This window comes from Leptosomus discolor, chromosome 5 (genome assembly GCF_034619465.1).
Source record: "Leptosomus discolor isolate bLepDis1 chromosome 5, bLepDis1.hap2, whole genome shotgun sequence".
In the NCBI taxonomy this organism is placed as follows: Eukaryota; Metazoa; Chordata; class Aves; order Leptosomiformes; family Leptosomidae; genus Leptosomus; species Leptosomus discolor.
Genome location: NC_141395.1, coordinates 54,999,421 through 55,017,807, shown reverse-complemented (window position 1 = coordinate 55,017,807; position 18,387 = coordinate 54,999,421). Strand labels below are relative to the sequence as shown.

Here is an 18,387-nt window from a genome sequence, read left to right as displayed (position 1 = left end):
GGCAAATAGCTTTAGAGATCTCTGCTAAGTTTCTTTTAAAATTTAATTACAGAAACTTCAGGAATTACTTTTCTGTTTAATATTATATCTTAATTATGCCTACCTGTTTAAGGTGATGGTTTGATTACATAAAATAACTTTTAGCCCACAACATGTATTTTATTTATGCATAAGTAATTAAGCATAATAAATTCTGCCCAAAAAAATAAGCTTACATGTTTAGCAGATATCCTGTTTGTTCTCTTCTTGGACTGTTTACTTAGATTCTATTATAAAAGTAGCCAGCAGTTCTCATCTCACTTTACAGTGTACAGTACAGGGCTGGATTTTTTTCCCCTTACTAACAGACATATTTTCTTACTTGTGCTTGAAATTATGTAAGTGCTCTGATCTGGAAAATGTTGCATACCAATGCAGTTGAAATTTATAAAGACTGTTTCAAGACTCTTAAATCATGTAACATTTGTTACCAACTTTGGAAAGCCCACTCTTTGAAGGTGATACCTGACTTTGTGCATCTGACAAACTTTTGACGTTACATGCATCCCTGTGATATGTACCGTACATTGTGTGAAGTAAGCGAGAATACAAGAAAGCCTCTACTGAGGCCTGGTTTCACCTATTGTACAAATAGGCTATATTGTGTGTTCTTCTTAAAATACATAAATAACTCTTGCAGGGAAGAGACCGAGTTTCACACACAGGACTTAATGAAGACTTCATAATCAAATACATTTACTAAACAATAGTTTTCAAATTTATCCTGCTGCTTCTTACTTTTAGATTAAGGCTCATAAGTTGGCCAGGGAACTCGAACTGTGCAGAAACTGCACTAGCAGTAAATTTAGTAAAAACGTGTTGGTTGGTGTGTAGCAGGCAGCTGCTACAACACGCCCCATGTAGGCTACCCCTCTGATCCTGACCCATAGGCTATGAACAGACCTGTCACCTGTCCCACAGACGAGGAGGGATAAGCTAAACCTCTCCTCCTCACCTTTCCAGCCTGTCTTTCCTAAAGAGCCTCTATCCATCCAATGCACCACTTCAGTCAGGCAAGCTATTCCACATACCTTTTATTCCCAGGGATGTCCTAGATCTGCAACAGCTCACAGACATCCAGCTCCAGCGCCAAAACTCTGTAGCTAAGAAGTTTTTTCCAAAGGGGCTATCACATGGGACAAGTCAGCACATACCCCACAATGCAGATGTAGGAGTATACAGATTTTAAATACACAGTTTTCTCAATATGCCCACATAGAGTCTGGATGTCTCAGTTCAACTATTACCTAATTCAGGAAAGCAATCTGTGTCCTTCCTGTCCCCCCTCAAAACCCCCACCATTAAATGCACTTTTTTAAATTAAAAAACCTGAACAGTTCTAGTCCTACACACAGCCACAAGGATGTTTCATGAAAAATGTTAGAAGCTCAAAACAGTGCTAGAAAGAAGACCTTTATCATAATTTTTGTAATGTGTCCTTGCACTAGAGGGGGAATATCACTTGTTATGTCTGGGAAACCTACCATTCTTTTAGAAATAACAGAATCTGCAAAACCTGAGTACACTATCAGAGGTGTGACATCCAGTTTCTTCTTTATTAAAAACATACTGTGTTTTATGTCAATGAATTAGTTGCAGTATTTGCTGTCTGCTTGATCTGCTGCTTGAGTATGTCATCTGTCTGCTTCTGAACATTTTATCACAATTTTTGCAGACAACTGCAGACAGAGTCCACACGGAGATGTGAGAGACAATCTACATGGGACAAGGAGCTGTAGAATGCTTTAAATCCAACTTGAAAGACTGTGCTGTTCAATAAAAACAATAATGAAGATTCTTAAGGAAAACTACGTCAAATACTTATAAATATATCAGAGATTATAATAAGTTTTTAAAATCCATTGAGGTAATCTGCAGCTCTACCAACCAGTGAAGAAGGTGCAATGAAGGCTGCCAGTGAGGCTACAAAGCAGCTCTCTCTTTCAAGGAGCTCACCAAACTCTGAACATTTAAGACTGTCAGTTACTTGGTGAATTTCTTCAGAACAAGTTGTGGAGACATACACAAATAGGACTTGTACAATTATGTATACTGATACTTTTCATATTATTAAGTAAATTATGAGCTAGAAAAAGCAGCAAGTACTTACCTTATTTTCTTTCCCCTTTCAGAAACATATTTTAGCATAAGAACAGATCCCATGGGGTCACAAACAATCCATCCGTCTTTTGTTTCTGGAAAACGGGTGACTAGCTTAGTTTGCCATCTCTATGCTTGGCTACTCCTACAGCTATCCTAGTCCTCACATTTGTGTTCTCTCTCATCTTGCTGCTCTTAGCCCAAGTATTTTTGCGCATTTCAATCAGGTATCCCCTGATTAGCAACAACTTTCCCTATTCTCCTTCTGGCTTTTTGTGCTCCAACATTCTGCACACAGCTAAGAAAAATGGTTCTTCGTTAGATATCCTCTCACTACAAGACAGACACTGAGGTGCTGGAGCGTGTCCAGAGAAGGGCAACGAAGCTGGTGAAGGGCAACGAAGCTGGTGAAGGGTCTGGAGAACAGGTCTTGTGAGGAGCGGCTGAGGGAACTGGGGTTGTTTAGTCTGGAGAAGAGGAGGCTGAAGGGAGACCTTATCGCTCTCTACAGCTGCCTGAAAGGAGGTTGTAGTGAGGTGGGGGTTGGTCTCTCCTCCCTAGTAACAAGCAATAGGACAAGAGGAAATGGCCTCAACTTGCACCAGGGGAGGTTTAGATTGGACATTAGGAAAAACTTTACCAAAAGAGTGGTCAAGCATTGGAACAGGCTGCCCAGGGAAGTGGTGGGGTCACTGCCCCTGGAGGTGTCCAAAAAACGTGCTGATGTGGCACTTCCGGACATGGTTTAGTGGGCATGGTGGTGTCAGGTCAACGGTTGGACTTGATGATCTTGAGGTCTGTTCCAACCTAATGATCCATCTTTTGTCCCTCGCTCTTTCCCCATTCAATGAAGCCTTATTAGGATTTAACAACGAACTATTGGCTATTTACAATGCTGAGGTTTTATTCATATTTTGAGTTTTATCAGATACATATGTATATAAGGAAGAATTTTTAGTTTAAAATCTCCACATCCCTAGCTTCCTCAACAGAGTATTCAAATACCTTCCAGAACGCAATTATTAAAGTGCATCTTTGTGATAATTTCAAAAAATGATACCTTGCTCAAATGTTTTTTCCTTCAAAAGGAAAAAAACCTCCAAAACTTAAAAAAAATAAAACAGCATTATTCACATCCAGAAGGCTTTTAAGTTTGTTTCTGGACAAATACAGCATCCTCAGACTCTTCATGTATCTAATCTCTTCAGATATCATGAAAGAATATTTGCAGGACCGATGAGGTTCAATGAGCCTTTGCAGAAAATGTAGCTCCCCTAAGAATATTTTTTATCTTCTTACCTTTTAAGCTTATGCTCCAATTTTTTTAATTTATAAAGAGAACAAAGCTTTTCAATTGACACCTTGATGTATTTATTTAATCCGGAACACAGAGACTACATCAGTTTATTTTTAATTTTACCGCACTTTTTTTTGGTGTGAACGATTCTTTTTATGCCCTTTTATAATGTACAGAGGCAACTGCTAAGGACTTTAGCTGTATTCAAAAATACGTATATCATATGCCTCTAGTGATTAATCATAACCCATCTGCTCCAAGAGGAGGCCGGTCTTTTTCCATGTCTGAACTTGCCCAATTGTACCCATTGCTTTCAATAAGTTCTTTCCTTTAAGAATATTGTACACAATTTATTGCAGATCACTAGACAGCTTCCCACCCATTCATGTAAGTGTTCCTACTGGAATTTTTAAAATCTCAATTAATCTTGCAAAATAATTACCTAACAGCCCTCAAAAGAAATAGTGGCTGAAGAAACTGATGGCAACGCATTGCAGAGAAAAGCAATAAATACATGTAAACTCAAAATAAGTAGTGCCATTTTGCAGAGAAAATGTAATCTGACGAAGAAGTTAAAAGCTAATTTCTGAAAAAAAATATCTCAGTTTCACTTGATCATTTTTAGGTATGGAGAAATTCAATAGTGTTTTCAAATACAGCTTTTCAGAAAAGTTCAAGTTTAACTGCCAAAATGCTAAGGATAAATTTTGTTTAGAAACAACTTCATTTCATAACGAGTAAATCTTTGTCTGCTTGAACAGGAATAGTCAGTTGTTGGAGAATTTGTACTACAGTAGGACACTAAAGTCATAAAAATAAAATGAGTAAACTTATCAATACTAGAAATTAATAAGTGAACAATCTAAGTTCAAAATAAAAAGTGACCACAAGAAGATTTGCCACAAATAAACCGATTTATTACTTTTTGGCAAGTCCCATACAGCATGAGCAAGGATCTTTCACTCTCTATATTAAAACATTATTTTGCTTTATACAAATTGTAAACATCTTCAACAGGACAAACTGTTGGTACAGGTGTTCCACAATTCTGGCATCTCTTATCTGTCAGTTAATTAAACAAGAATGAAAACGCAGTAAACCAAAGAACCTTTTTCACAGGTTATCTATAAAATGCACCATGTGCATTTCATATCATACAAATTTTAAGCACTACAGAGAAGAGTATTTCTGATAATTATTTTTAGAGAAATTCATAGTGGTATTATGAATAGAGACACTTTTTCCATACTGTTGTATCCAACTTTTTGATTGAAATTAAAAACATTGGTTTATACAATCATGGTGGTAAACCAAATTCTACAGTAAACCAGCTGCTATAAATGCAGCTGTATTTGCTATACTGTATCAAATAAATAAGGATGTAAAAACTCCTGATTTGATTAATACTTTGTTTTCTCAGCTTCACACCAGTCTAAAGAAGTAGTAATTCAAGTTATGCTTGTCCAACCCCCCCTGTTATAATTTGTCTGATTTTTTCCCCCTCCCTCTCTCTCAAAGTGCTTTAAATCAGACAATTTGATCCATAAAGTGAACACTTATGTCCTCCTTCTTAAGAGCAGATTTTTCTTTCTAATTTATAAATCCCAGGAACGTCAATCTGCTGGCTACCTTTACTGAAGGACTACAAGATGCGCACTCTTAGCTCATAATCCTCAATTCAGGGAAAAGGTGTTTTAACTTAACCTGAATTGCTTTTCATTCCAAACCAACTCCTCAGCACTAAAATACAGACAGTTCTCATGTTATTGACTAAGACTTTAAAACAAAAAAAAATTGTTAAAAAAACAACTGCATTACAACTTTGGTTTCAGTACGCTGCTAATTTACAATGACTTAAAGACAAAAATCTACATTTCTAATGTAAAAAGTCAAGCCATATTAAAAAAACTCCACCTTTCAAGTCTCTGTGCATCATAAGGAGCAAGGAAAATAAAATCAATTCTTCTGCAGATCACCTTTAAAGTTACTGACAAAACCCAAGGTGGTTATTTTTACACCTGTATGCAACCAGCTGTTTTAAGTGTTACAAAACATCACACTTCAGACCACGCATAAATGATGAGTTCAGATGAGCTTCACTACCTGAAATGAGGACATGGAGGAGCTTTTTCTTTGTAAGATTTCTGTATTATAGAGATGCACAGATGAAAGATTACGGAGGATGAACAGCACAGTTAACTTGCATCAATAGTCACAAACAACAAGGCTCTTCCTACAGATTCAGTCGTAGGAACAGCATCAAGTGTTCAGTACCTACTGTCAACTGCAAACGAAAAAAGTGAAATCCTCAAACCTTGGGACAAATCTTAGATGAAAGTCTTTAAAATAAAAAGATTGTGCAATTCCTTCAGTCAAGCAAGATATTCTACTACCGGATTTCCCTTCAGCTCTTCTCTGCCCAAATAAAGAAGGGGATCCCTACTACAGTGTTAAAGCTAGATACTAATAGAGCTAAAGAAACACTGTAAAGGATATTCCATCAATTAAAACAAAATAAATTAAATATTTTAACTCTTCTATGGTCATCAAAATCCATCAGAAATAATGTAAGAGGAACCTTCAGGTAACCTTAATTCTTCAGCAGAAATGCAGATTAACCATAATATTTACTACTCGGTATTTTCACGGCAGCATGGAATGAAGCTCTATTAAAAAAAAATAAATCTGATCAACACAGCCACCGTTTTAGGGAAGATCTTCTAAACATGAGTATCGACGAGTTCAAAATACTGTTGTGTGGTTTTAGTTTAGTTTTAAAACAAGAGCTATTTCTGATTTATAGTCAAACCTTGTATGTCGTTTTTTCATTTTCAATCCATTCCACTTAGTTCTACTTTCCAGTCTGTTTGGGAATTGTTTGGAGCCCAAAACACCAAGACGCAACTGTTATCCATGTGGATTTATGACTTCTGTATGCTAGCTGACATTTTCTGTAGCAGCATCTGTTAGAAGTTTTACAGAATTGTAATGTTCTCCTAATCCATAGGCATGTCTCATATACCTAAAAAAAAAGTTACAGAATGAGCGTTCAGTTTAACTAAAAATATACATCACGCCAAACACTAACAGCACTGTAAGACATCCTTCCTAATAAATTCAAATTTTAGCACAGAAAATATATAGGGTCATTAAACAGGAGAGTATTAATAAGAGTTTTTAACTCTGTTGACTTCCAGGCACAGATTGACAAACTTCGAAAAGTGTCAATTTCACTGTTATTTTGTAATTATCTAACAGGTAAAATGACCTCGTAGTATTCTATAAAGCAGCGACCCAATCACACTTCAGATTGATTGCCAGCATTTTAAGAACTCCATTTACAGTATCTTTAAACTAGGCATGTCGATCACAAACACAATTTCTGACCTGCAAGATCATTATTCAAGCTGCATTTCAAAGTCAGATACGTAACAGAAAATAAAAGAGCAGATGAGAATCAAAGCTGAGCCCTCTGCTATAGAAATAAGTGCACTAATTTTAAGAAGGGATAAAATTACGTACTTACACAAGTATTATTGGTTTGCCTGAATATTCTTCACCAACAATAATCGGAGGGGAATCCATTTGCACTACTTCAATAGCTGTTTGCAAAATGTGCGACAAAGCCCTTAGCTTTAAGACATAAAAACAACTCAGTGGATTAAAAATAGGATTAAAACCAATGTAGGGAGGAAAGAGGAAGACATTGCATTTAGTTTCAGCAGACATGAGTTCAGGCATAACATTTCAAATATTGTTAAAAAAAAAAACTTTATTAAAATAAGCAAAATTAGTTTAACTTTTTAAACCTTAACTGAAAACAGGTTGCCTTAAATTAATCATTGTTTTGATGATCTAACACAGGTAACATTGGGCTAACTTCAGTAATTTGGTAACTACTCTTTCATTAAAAAAAAAAAAAAAACTTTATAAAAAATTATTAAAAATAAGATATAAACTTTTAATAAAGATATAAAAATACGTATTTTCTCTGGTTTACATTACAAAAAAATCTAACATTGCTTCACTCTAGTCAGCTTTGCTACCACCTAAGTCTGCATAAAACGCTTTCTCCTTAGAAAGTCTTCCCCTACTCATACTGTCAGCCTTTCTAATGATACTTAGAACTACTGAATTCATTAACTTGCATGTCATCAAATACATCAGAACGGCAACACACCATCAGAAAAGCTACTAATTTGGGAAGACAATTTATAACCACAGGAGAAAGTTCTTGATAAACTATTTATGACTATGTTCCCTTATGCCTTCAGCTATTCTTTCTTAAGAAGCCCTTTTTCGAAGGTATGCTGACCCACTTCAGAATTCCACAAATAAAAATTATCAACATGATACTTACTTCCAGCTGACCACCCCATGCAGCTGTATTTGCTATATCATCACAGTATTTTTCAAATTCCTCTGCAGGGAAGGAAAAGACAACTTTTAGTACGTTCCATATCTGAGAACAAGCAATTGAGGAAAAATACTGATTGTACAATGAAGACCTAGAACCTGAAAAGTCCAAACACATTATAGAAAATATGTATGTTCACTGAAGACAAGGAAAGGAAAAGAAAAACACCAGAGGCCAAAAAAAAAACTGTTTTAGAATGAAAACTTAAGACTGAAAACAGGAATAAAACCAAGTATGGGAATACAAAGTAGTACAGGTTTATATTTCAAACTTTTTATTCAGGGAACCATTAACAAGCAGCAGGATACTGCATACAGTTTTCTTCCTGTTAAGTTTCAGAGGGTATTGTCTTGAGACTCTGGAAAAGAATGTGGTAACAAGAAGCATGCTTAGTTCTTACATTAGCTAGGTGTCAGGTATGTTTATAAAATCTTGTAACTGTATGTAGTTCAACTGTTGGGTATTTTGTTTGCTTTAAAATTTCAAAATTAGCTGTCTTGGTTTTAATCTCTGAAGTATTTATTCCAAATAGTTCCTCTGTTAATAATAAAATAAACCTTTTGCTGATCATGTTCTACAGAAACCAAACTTTCAAATTTATAAATGACAACCCTTCAGGCTTCTGAATCCTACAAAGAGATTCTGATAAAGGAAGAACAGATTTTCTTAAGACTGGTCAGAATTGTTTTTCATACATTCCCCTTATAACAGACTTAAGAAAACCACGACTCCCTGCTGCTCCGCAGAACTTCACTCAGTCTTCTCTTGGGGCACATTTATCCTGTTACAATTATCTCTGTCAACATGGGAAAGACGCCTCCTTCTTCACAATAGTCCCCAGTCACCAAATGAAACCCACAATAGTAACTATTAATTTGATGTAGCAGTAAGTCAAAAAAATGTATAAAGTCATTTGCATGGTGTTCCAGACACACAGTAAGAAATGAATAAACCATGTATGGCTCCAATAAGAAGTACATAAATTCCACTTAACTGCATTTACTCACCCTACCCCATTGCTCCACACTAAATGCCTTTATATTTTTTTAGTTTAGTCTATTTATAAGAAAGGGCTCCAAAAGACTTAGTGTTGTCCTAGGTTACAGTGTAAAATGTGCCAAAAGGAAAAAAAGTATTCTATTACCATCTTCAGGAGCTGTTGAGACCAGGTGGGGCGGTGCTCCCTGCCTCCCCCCTCTGGACTATCTCCTGTTACTGGGCACAACAATGCCTTATCGCCTGACCCATCGATAACTCGCTCCTGGGCTATCTCCTGTTAATGGCCCATCAAGGAACTGCCTCACGACTCCCCATCCCATTGTGAGATGCTCCGCCCGAGGGGAAGGAGCCAAGCAGTCCATGCTAAATAAAAACTGAAATCTCGAACACCCTAGCAGCCTTCTTCCACTGGATTCCCGGAGGAGTTTCCCCCTCCCACTGGAGTTCCAGAGGACAAGAGCTACCTACCTACCACTGGATCTTCGGAGGAAGACCAGACCCTTTTACAAGATCGCTGCTTCCACAGAACTACATCCATCGCTTCAGGAGGACTGCAGCCAGCATCTTATCGGACTGCTACTGCCACTCTAACAGGGTGGCAGGTTGTATTCCTGACTCTGTCAGTGTAAACCAGTGGGTTGTTTGTTTTTCCCTGCCTTGTGTTTTATATATATATATATTAGTAAAGAACTGTTATTCCTATTCCCCATATCTTTGCCTGAAGGCCCGTTAATTTCAAAATTATAATAATTTGGAGGGAAGGGGGTTGCACTTTCCATTTCAAGGGAGGCTCCTGCCTTCCTCAGCAGACACCTGTCTTTCAAACCAAGACAAGTGTAAATAGTGAAAATAAAGGCTAGAATAAGAAAAAAAAAAAAAATCTATGTAAACTACTTTAAAAAAGATTTGCTTGAATTTCACACTCATTTTTAACAGCTTTCCTATGTGAATCGAAAACATCAATATAAAAGTTCACAAAAAATCATCCCTAACTTGGTAGACAAGCTGTTTATAATACAACATCCCAGAACATGATTACTATCTAGTAACCAGCAAGTTCTGAATGTTTTTTTTTTTTAAATGGGGAACAATGTTCGCTAGATTACTTTAAAAAAAAAAAAAAAAGATAAATTACAAAGATGCAGGTGTACCAAGTTTCATAGCAATGATAATTTGGTGTTCCACAGAACACAGCCAAACCAACAAAGTAACAAAGTTCAGGAATAAACACCATAACGGGTTAGTCCCAATTCAGCTGTAACTAAGATTGAGAATTATCAGAAATAGTTATAACAGTTTTTAAAATCTCTTATGCCACAAGTCTTACCTCTGCTATACATCTCTCCAGTACTAGGGTTTGTAAGAAATGGCAGGAAGTCATCAAAGTGACTTTGCATATACTTTGCTGTCTGGTTCCTCAGAGTTGCAACAGTCCAGGAATTCTGGCGATCCTTGAGCTGATCTTCAATAGCTCTGTACATGCAATGGCCATCTGAAGGGATCTGTTTAATCTCTAAGCTCCTTGCTGCCAATAGGGAGGCAAGTTTCTGACTTTCAAGATGTCTAGCACCTGTTAAATTTTCTATCTCAGCTTCAGCTATCCTTTCTTCTCTCTCTTTCTCCAAGGCAGCTTTTTTTTCCTTAGATTAAAAACACATAAAAATTACAGCAAATGTTAAAATTTAGAAGATGCAGTTCTTGGCTTTGTGCTTGCTTCTAACTCTTCAAATGTTTTCTCAGTACATTCGTATCTGCAAAATGTTCTCCCAAATCACTGCTACCGAATCTTAGAGGCCTCCTAAATCCAAACTTGAACAAATAGTAAGTGTCCAATATATCCTAACCTCCTCTGACACCACACCCAAAATCATGGGGCAGGAGAAACCTTAATCATAACAACATGCAAAATAACACTTTACAATGCCCGTAGAAAGGCTATTAATAGTAGTAATTTCTTCAGGATCACCTATTTCACCGCATTGGCAAACAACTCAAGTATGAGAAATCTAATTAAACAATAGAAAACATTGCTCTTTCATAATAAGTGAGAACTACCAGTTACGCATACAACTGCACAACAGCGCTCATGTCATGAAACTCAAACTCCCTCAGGCTAGGTACTATACATCATAAAAGACTGCTCCTAACCTAAAGGACAGGTGAGAACGCACACAGAGAATACTAGAGGGGATGTAATAATACATAACATAAAAATTACTTCTATAGAATGCTTCATAAGTTTATGCTTAAGTTAACAAGGTAATAAGAGTCAAAGTAAATGAGCAAATAAAAAAAGAAGCAGTACAGAGAATGATCTTCTCACTTTCACACTTAAAATCTGCCACAAATCAAGATCAGATTGGTTTAGGCGACCAAAATATAGGAAATCTAGACTACAGAGTTTCTAGTTTGCCTAGGCTTGGTGCGACGAATTAAGAACATCCTTTCATCGTGTTTGTAACAAGGCAGCTCTGCAGCAGTGATCATGTATCAGGGGATGGACTCTGCACAAACAAAAATGCATTCTGCTTAACTCTTTGCTAGATCGCTAACCAGAAAACATTCATTCAGGTACAATGAGAATGTTAATCCATTGCTATTTAACACCTGAAGCTTAACAAGATTTAACCCTAATGGCCTGGACACCAGGTTGTGTTTCTTAACAACTCAAATATTTACAAGAATTTCAGTACTGATGTTCTTTTGTTAAATGTCTGAAGTTCTGCTACTTGCATATTTTCCATGTAGTATTATACATTGTTTCATTCAATTACTTTACTTCTTTATTAATGTTTTTAGTAACAATCTTTTAAAATAGTTTGCTTTACATCATTTGTTTTTTTCTGGCTTCCATCTCGCTGACCTATTCTGATTCCCAGCTCATGGCTGAGGGTAAAAAACTACAACTATTTACAAAATACTTACACATCTCTAGGTAGCAGCTTTACAGATTTTCAAGGCACCCAGTAGGTACAGCATCAATACTGAATTAGCCAGGTAACGTCCCCCGCAAATTGTTTAACTTTGGTTATTACAGTTAAGTTTAAGTGAACATAACTTCAATCAAATATTTGTAAAATTATAAATGTTGTCATACCCGCCTCTTCTGTGCTTTTGTTATTCGAGGATGCTGAATCTGTTGCTCTACTCCTTCAAGCTCTAAATTTGCAACCCCATCAGCTATAGAATCTGCCTAAATAGAAAAAAAAAATTGTTAAATGTTGTTCTTAGTATAAATGATAACTTAGATGTGCACCTCTTGAAACAGTTTTCTGTTCCTAGGCAATTGCAGGGTGTATTTATGAAGTTTAACCACAAAGATCTGCATATAGCACAGAGCCTGTCAAAAGTAAAAGCATGTCACGTACCAAACCATGTCACGCATTTTATGACTTTTTCTGTAGTCTCAGAGACAGTTTTGAATTGCGCATCTCAAATTTAATCTGTGTGTTCTCTTACAAGCTTCCATGCTGAAGTGTGAACATTGCTTACCGGCTGAAAGGGAAAGTTTTCCTCACCATAGCAGCTGACCACAGTATCCAAACAGCCATTATCAAACTACGTGACAATTAAAGCAGCAGAAGGCTCCACCTTCCATACCAAAGCATAACCACCAGCTGGAAAGTTGACACTTCTCAAGAAAAATGACAAAGCTACCGCTGTAATGGTATGAACTAGATGTCACCCTTGGAAGGACAGATATGTTTCAATCCAAATAAAAATGTTGAGAAGTGAAAGAAACCATACATCTCAGAACAAAATCACAGAATCATAGTATCATTTTGGTTGGAAAAGACCTTTAAGATCATCAGGTCCAACCATTAAGATAACGCTGCCAAGCCCACCACTAAACCATGTCCCTAAGCACCACATCTATACGTCTTTTGAACACCTCCAGGGATGGTGACTCCGCCACTTCACTTGGGCAGCCTGTTCCAATGCCTAACCACTCTTTCAGTAAAGAAATTTTTCCTAATACCCAATCTAAATCTCCCCTGGCACAGCTTGAGGCCACTTCCTCTTGTCCTATCACTTGATACTTGGGAGAAGAGACATCTGCGTCACTACAACCTCCTTTCAGGTAGCTGTAGAGAGTGATAAGGTCTCCCCTCAGCCTTCTCCAGACTAAACAACCCCAGTTCCCTCAGCTTCTCCTCATAACACTTGTGCTCTAGACCCTTCACCAGCTTCGTTGCCCTTCTCTGGACACACTCCAGCACCTCAAGGTCTGCCTTGTAGTGAGGGGCCCAAAACTGCACACAGGATTTGAGATGCAGCCTCACCAGTGCCGAGTACAGGGGCATGATCACTTCCCTACTCCTGCTGGCCACGCTATTTCTAATACAGGCCAGGATGCTGTTGGCCTTCTTGGCCATCTGGGCACACTGATGGCTCATCTTCAGCTGGCTGTCGACCAGCACCCCCAGGTCCTTTTCTGCCGGGCAGCTTTCCAGCCACTCCTCCCCAAGCCTGTAGCGCTGCATGGGGTTGTTGTGACCCAAGTGCAGGACCCGGCACTTGGCCTTGTTGAACCTCATGCAAATGGCCTCAGCCCATCGATCCAGTCTGTCCAAGTCCCTCTGCAGAGCCTTCCTACCCTCGAGCAGATCAACATTCCCACCCAATTTAGTGTCATCTGCAAACTTACGTTATGTTTAATGCTTATGCATTAAACTGCTTAAGCATCTGATTAAAACTACTACAGAAGATTGTTACTGTCATAACTCTCACAATTGAAAACTTTTTTTTCTCAAGGATTCTCAGCAGATGCTTCTCAATCAAGTCAATTTCCCTAACAGTCATTCAAAAATGTTTTCACTCTCATTTTCAAATAAAAGTGCATTCTGCTTAACTCTCTGTTAGACTGCTAACCAGAAAACACCTAGTCCAGAAGGCAGCAGGCAAACATGTTTTTGTTTGTTTCTTTACAGGATTTAAACAGCAAAAAGACAAACACTGAAACACTTAAGGAGATGTATGAGCATGGAGCATTAGTATCATTCATAGACTGGTATTGCACCAATGTAGCCACAAGCCTACTTGCAGCAACGGTCCTTGTATTCAGGCACATGATACAAATCGAGTTCTTTTCAGTACTGGATATAAAGAATTAAGTCTATAGATTGCACTACGACAGGAGTTTCCAACACTTTACTTATTAATTAAGTGCTAAAACATAGGTGAATTTTTGTATGTCACATAAATATCTAGTAGTATCTAGTTTACTCAGGTGGTCTTATTTCTTGCAGCTAAATTTGAATAACACTAAGCATCTGTTAAAAATGAAGTAGTTTGCTATCAAACACCAAACTGGAAGCATTTAAGTACATAGCTATGTTGCCAACACGGCAGAATAGCAGCATTTAAGGAGACAATTATTATCACAGAAAGTGTCTTCTTACAAAAAGGTCAGTTACACTGTTGACAGAATTGCAAGACAAAACACACTGCATCAGTCAAATGCCTGCTGAAGGCCAACAATACTTTAGTAGTCTACATAAGATAAGTGGAGTGACAATATAACAGGAAAAAAAAATAATTAAATGACTGAGCTACTAATGTAGCCTTAAGAGCAAAACCAAATACTGCTCAACAACAACAACAAAACCCCCCACTGTTAAACACCCCTTCTAGCAATGCCCAGTCACTGTTACAGCTGAATCTTTCCAAAGATGAAAAGAGTTACTAATACTGCACGGGGAAAGGATAAATACTTTAAAGTGTTACTTCATTATAATTTTTAAAAGCTAAAGAAGCGCTAACACAAATTGTATCTGTACAACTTAAACTCTAGTTAAGGTACCTACCTTACTCTGCTCAGGTGAAGCTTCCTTCAGCTGCTTTAATTCCTCCTTGTGCTTCTGTTCAAGTTCTGCCTCTAGTTTGGCAACTTCATCAGCCAGCTGTTTTCGTCTCTTTTTATCATTCTTGGGAACTGCATTTTTCATGCCTTGAATTTTTGCTGTTAGAGAACCGGTGTCAGAAAACATTACCTCTAAATATAGACACTCCACAGTCATTGCAGAAAAGAGAACTGCAAGTCATAAAGGAAAAAAATTTACAAATATCAACATATCGCTATGTGCTAACAATTTTGTTATGAGACTGCCCATTATGATCATCACATTTTAAAGCAGCTATATTTTTCTTAAAAGACACAAACATTGTATCTGAAGAAGAGGAAAAACTTGTGACAGGATACTATTATAAATACTTAAAAACTTTATCAACACAGCAGCCTGTTGCCTTCAAAAAATTTATTTGGGCACTGAGGTGTCAAATCCTGTCACAGCTAAATGGGTAAATTTTTAATCACACAAGCAGCAGATTAAAAGTAAAAACAGAGTTTACGTGTCCTTAAAATAAAGTTTCTAAAAGCAAACAAGAAGGAAAAAAAAAAAAAACAACCCTCAACTTGCTAAAATTCTGTGAGTATTTTTAGACTGTAAGTCAAGGCTCCAATTCTCAAATCATAGAATAGTTTGGTTAGAAAGGATGTCTAGAGGTCATCTAGCTCAACCTCCTCCTTAAAGTGGCGCTGAATTCAAAGCAACATTCTGCAACCCTTCTGGGCACGTTTTTTTCCAATGTTTAACCATTCTTGTTATGAAAATATTTCCCTTTTTTCCTCCCATGAGGATATTTGTTGTTCCACTTTCAGCCATTGTCTCTAGTCCATTCCCTACACTGTACTTTGAAGAGCCTGACTCCAACCATTAAACAGCAGAAACAATAACCAGATCCCCCACAGCCTTCTCTCCTTCTCCAGCCTGAACAAACACAGCTTCCACAGCCTGTGCTGTTACGTGAACACACCCTGCCAGCTCTCGTCACTTCTGTATTCACTGTTTTAGAGTTACAGCACCAATTATTTAACACCCTGCTCGCTATTCGTTGCGGCAGGTGCACCCACCCCCATCCAGACCTGAAAATGACCAGGTCTTTCAGGAGACCAGAAAAAACACCCGGCTGCTGCTGGTGCCAACTTAATTAACAATGACCACAGGCCAGACTCGATTTAGGTATGAACGGCATCCCGCCAGAGAGCTGATTTGAGTCGGTTCTTCTCGGAGCAGCAGGTATGCAGTCAGGGACTCTCCCCTTGAGCTGGGACACTGTCTGAGGAAACTCCCCGGGGTTGAGTGCCTCACCCCCCCATCTTGGATGACTGATTTCTTCTGGATATATCCTTGAGTGAGCCCTCGCCCTTTTGGGTGAGTGATGATAGCCTTTGGGTACCATACCCTTGAGAAAGATTTTTCCCCCTTTCATTAGTGAACAAGTACACATTTTGGATGTGCCTGTTTGAGTAATTTAGGAATTCTTTAGACAGCTGAGTAGTAATATATTCCCAACTGACATCCAAACCTTATTTGTCTATAGGAGGGATATCTAACTTTAGTTAGAATAAATCCACATTTTTGGAGTAGTTGCTCTGTCTGTTTTGTGAGTGCCTCTGCCTGGCTTCCACACTTGCAGTTTGCTCAGGTCTGTAGGGGTGTTCAAGTGACTGCTCTGCTTGTTGTGTGGGTGCCTCCATGACATTCATCACCTGTACATTGAAACTCTTCTTCACCCTTGACTGACAAAATCGAGCTGAAGATGATGGTGATGATAACGAAACTTTTAAAGAGAAAGCAGCAAGAATGCTCACACTGAAAGATTTGTTAAGCGTTCAGCCTCACAGATGAATCGGCTGAGTTTGACAGAGAGAAAGTTTTCTTCATAAAAATTAAGATAATGGGGAAGAAGAAAATCCAGGACTTGAGGCAAACACAAATACACAAGGAGTGTGCACGGGGAGGAGGGTGGAGACAAGGATCATCAACTGGAGAAAATACTGGATTTTCAGAGGCTGAGATGCACCTTACGTTAATTGTATTAAACAAATTGTTTTGCTGACTGTCAAGCAGTTAATCATTGCACTTTTCAGGAATGTATTTTTTCAAGTGGGAAAACATGTGCATATAGGTCACCTGCCTCTCCTAACTGGGAAGACTGAGACTCTGTCTTCCGTATACCCCTCCCACCTTTACATAAAGGAGGACTACAATTAGATACCGCCTCATCACCTTCTCTAGGTGGAAAAACCCTGTTCCTCAGCCTCTCACAATCAATCTGCCATGTGCTCCAGCCACCTATGTTTGATTCCCACCCCTATTTTCAAAATCAAACAAATTTGAGGGAGGAAAAGCAGTAAGTTCCTATAGATTTAATGACAATATGCAGCCCCTAGTGTCTCTCCTCTTTAACTCTGATAAAAGGCTGCAGATGGGCCTATTTCATTACCTACCAAAAAGACAAACAAGGAAGAGATCACATCAATATACCAGCAATGAGAAAGGCTTAACAACAAAGTTATAATCAACTATAAAACTCACCTCAACAGAATCCAGCTAACAGAATTACTTAATTATATTAATCTACTGTAATAGTGTAGATAAAGACGGGCTCATGAACAGTTCATATACAGCACTGTAAGACCACACAGGTCTTCTACTACTGATACGTTACTGTGGCTGGACAGAACGTTTAAAGTTCGTTTCAGAACAACCGCATTCTGAATGAAGAAATAGCAGCAAGGACCCTTATGCAGGCTTTTCAACTAAAATGCCTTACTAAAGCACGCCTTCTTAAAAGCGAAGCAGAAAAACGTTAACATAATGTTAATCGTCCAGCGCTATATTACGGCTCTCGGGCACTGTGAGGCTTCCAAGATCACGGCCAGGCGAACGCAGCGACCCGCCCGCATGACAAGAACCATACCTAGCAGCAAGGCGTGGCTTTAACACCTCTGCCAAGACGCAACATCTAAACGACCGACGTCCTCTTCCCCTTGCGAAGGCACTGCAAGGGCTGCTCCCCCCCTTTCCCAAAGCCCTGCGCTGCCGAACGCGCCCGCCACCGTCCCTCTCGCCCTCTCCGAGCTTCTCCCACTGCCGTCCGGGGCTTCCGCGGAGCGTCCCCCCAGGGAAGGCCGAGAGCTGGACGCCGAGCCCTCTCCGCGTCTCCCCGCCACCTCCCCTCGGCGAGGCGTGCGTCTGAGGGAGCCGCTCTCCCCTCCCCTCCCCCGCTCCCAAGCCCTCTCCCCCGCCCCGGGCAGGGGCGCCCCTCACCCTGGAGCTCCTTCTTCTCCTTGCGCTGCCGCTTCACCAGCTGCTGCCGCGGCCCGTCGGCCCCCGGCTCCTCCTCCCCCCAGCCCTCCATCATGGGCGCCCTCACCCCGCGGCAGCGGCGGCGGCGCGCGTCACCCCCGACCCCGGCGCGAGGCGGGAGCTCGCCGAGCTTCCGGCAGCGACGGCCCGCCCACCGCCCGCAGTCGCTCGGCCGCCGCCTGAACCGGGAGGGGGTATGAGCGGCCCGGCTCGGCCCTCCTCTCCCCTCCCGCGCCCCCTGAGGCGTCCTCTCCCCGTGGGGCTCCTCCACCTGCTGCCTGCCGCCCTCCGGGACCGGTTGGTCTCCGTGTAGCCGCCGCTCCCCGAGCCCCGCCGGCGGCAAGGGCGGCCGCTGCGCCCGCTCCTGAACCCGCACGTTG

The 18,387-nt window shown here is 39.6% G+C and overlaps 1 protein-coding gene across 2 annotated transcripts; it reads right to left on the bottom strand.

The window, feature by feature from the left end:
* Positions 1-5,335: 5,335 nt before the first annotated feature.
* On the bottom strand, positions 5,336-18,059 carry OTUD6B (OTU deubiquitinase 6B). Of its 2 annotated transcripts, none has more exons than XM_086465406.1 (7): positions 17,969-18,059; positions 14,656-14,814; positions 11,950-12,041; positions 10,180-10,492; positions 7,797-7,858; positions 6,963-7,069; positions 5,336-6,458 (listed from the first exon to the last, which is right to left on the bottom strand). In XM_086465406.1, exons 1-7 carry the CDS (start codon positions 18,057-18,059, stop codon positions 6,374-6,376), a joined length of 909 nt encoding a protein of 302 aa, XP_086321532.1. In that variant the 3' UTR covers positions 5,336-6,373. The 2 variants fall into 2 exon arrangements, with proteins under 2 accessions (XP_086321532.1, XP_086321531.1); XM_086465405.1 differs by having other exon boundaries at positions 11,950-12,045; positions 14,660-14,814.
* Between the last annotated feature and the right edge of the window lie 328 nt (positions 18,060-18,387).